The sequence below is a fragment of the Tupaia chinensis genome, unplaced genomic scaffold (genome assembly GCF_000334495.1).
Source record: "Tupaia chinensis unplaced genomic scaffold, TupChi_1.0 Scaffold147500_2, whole genome shotgun sequence".
NCBI classification, from domain to species: domain Eukaryota; kingdom Metazoa; phylum Chordata; class Mammalia; order Scandentia; family Tupaiidae; genus Tupaia; species Tupaia belangeri.
The window spans coordinates 569,275-569,712 of NW_006207352.1; the positions used below are offsets into that span (position 1 = coordinate 569,275).

The 438-nt window shown below is 79.0% G+C and overlaps 1 protein-coding gene across 1 annotated transcript in view; it reads right to left on the reverse strand.

Annotated features, from left to right (window-relative positions):
• The window catches only part of RUVBL1 (RuvB like AAA ATPase 1), a 27,839-nt gene extending 27,571 nt beyond the window's left edge, over positions 1 to 268 (reverse strand). The window contains exon 1 of the mRNA XM_006169814.3: positions 128 to 268. Within this exon, the coding sequence (XP_006169876.1) occupies positions 128 to 268 (141 nt within the window). The remainder of the gene's footprint in view (positions 1 to 127) is intronic.
• Positions 269 to 438: the final 170 nt, after the last annotated feature.

The following is a 438-nucleotide window of genomic DNA, read 5'->3' on the forward strand; positions in this document are numbered from 1 at the left end:
CCGGCGCCCCTCGGGGGCCCGCGAGCGTCGCCGCCTCCGCCCGGAGTCATCGCGAGGGGGCAGCGCGCCTCCTCCGGCCCCGCCGGCCTCCCCGCCGCCCCAGGCCGGCCTCCCCGCCGGGCCGCACCTCGCGCGCGTTCTCCTGGCCCACGAGCCCCGAGGCGGCCTGCTTGGCCAGGCCGCTCTCGTCCAGGCCCAGCCCCTTCACGTGGCTGTGGGAGGCGATGCGCTGCGTCTTCGTGGTGCTCTTCACCTCCTCGATCTTCATGCTGCCACGCCGCCGGGAACCGAAGCACACGCAGCGCGGATACCAGCGGCGAGGACCGAGCGCGCGCCCCGGCAACCACGCGGCCGTTACTAGGCGCCGCGTAAGGGCCGCCCCGGCCGGCGCCCCATTGGCGGGGGGGGGGGGGGGGGCGGGCCCCCTCGTCCGCCGGC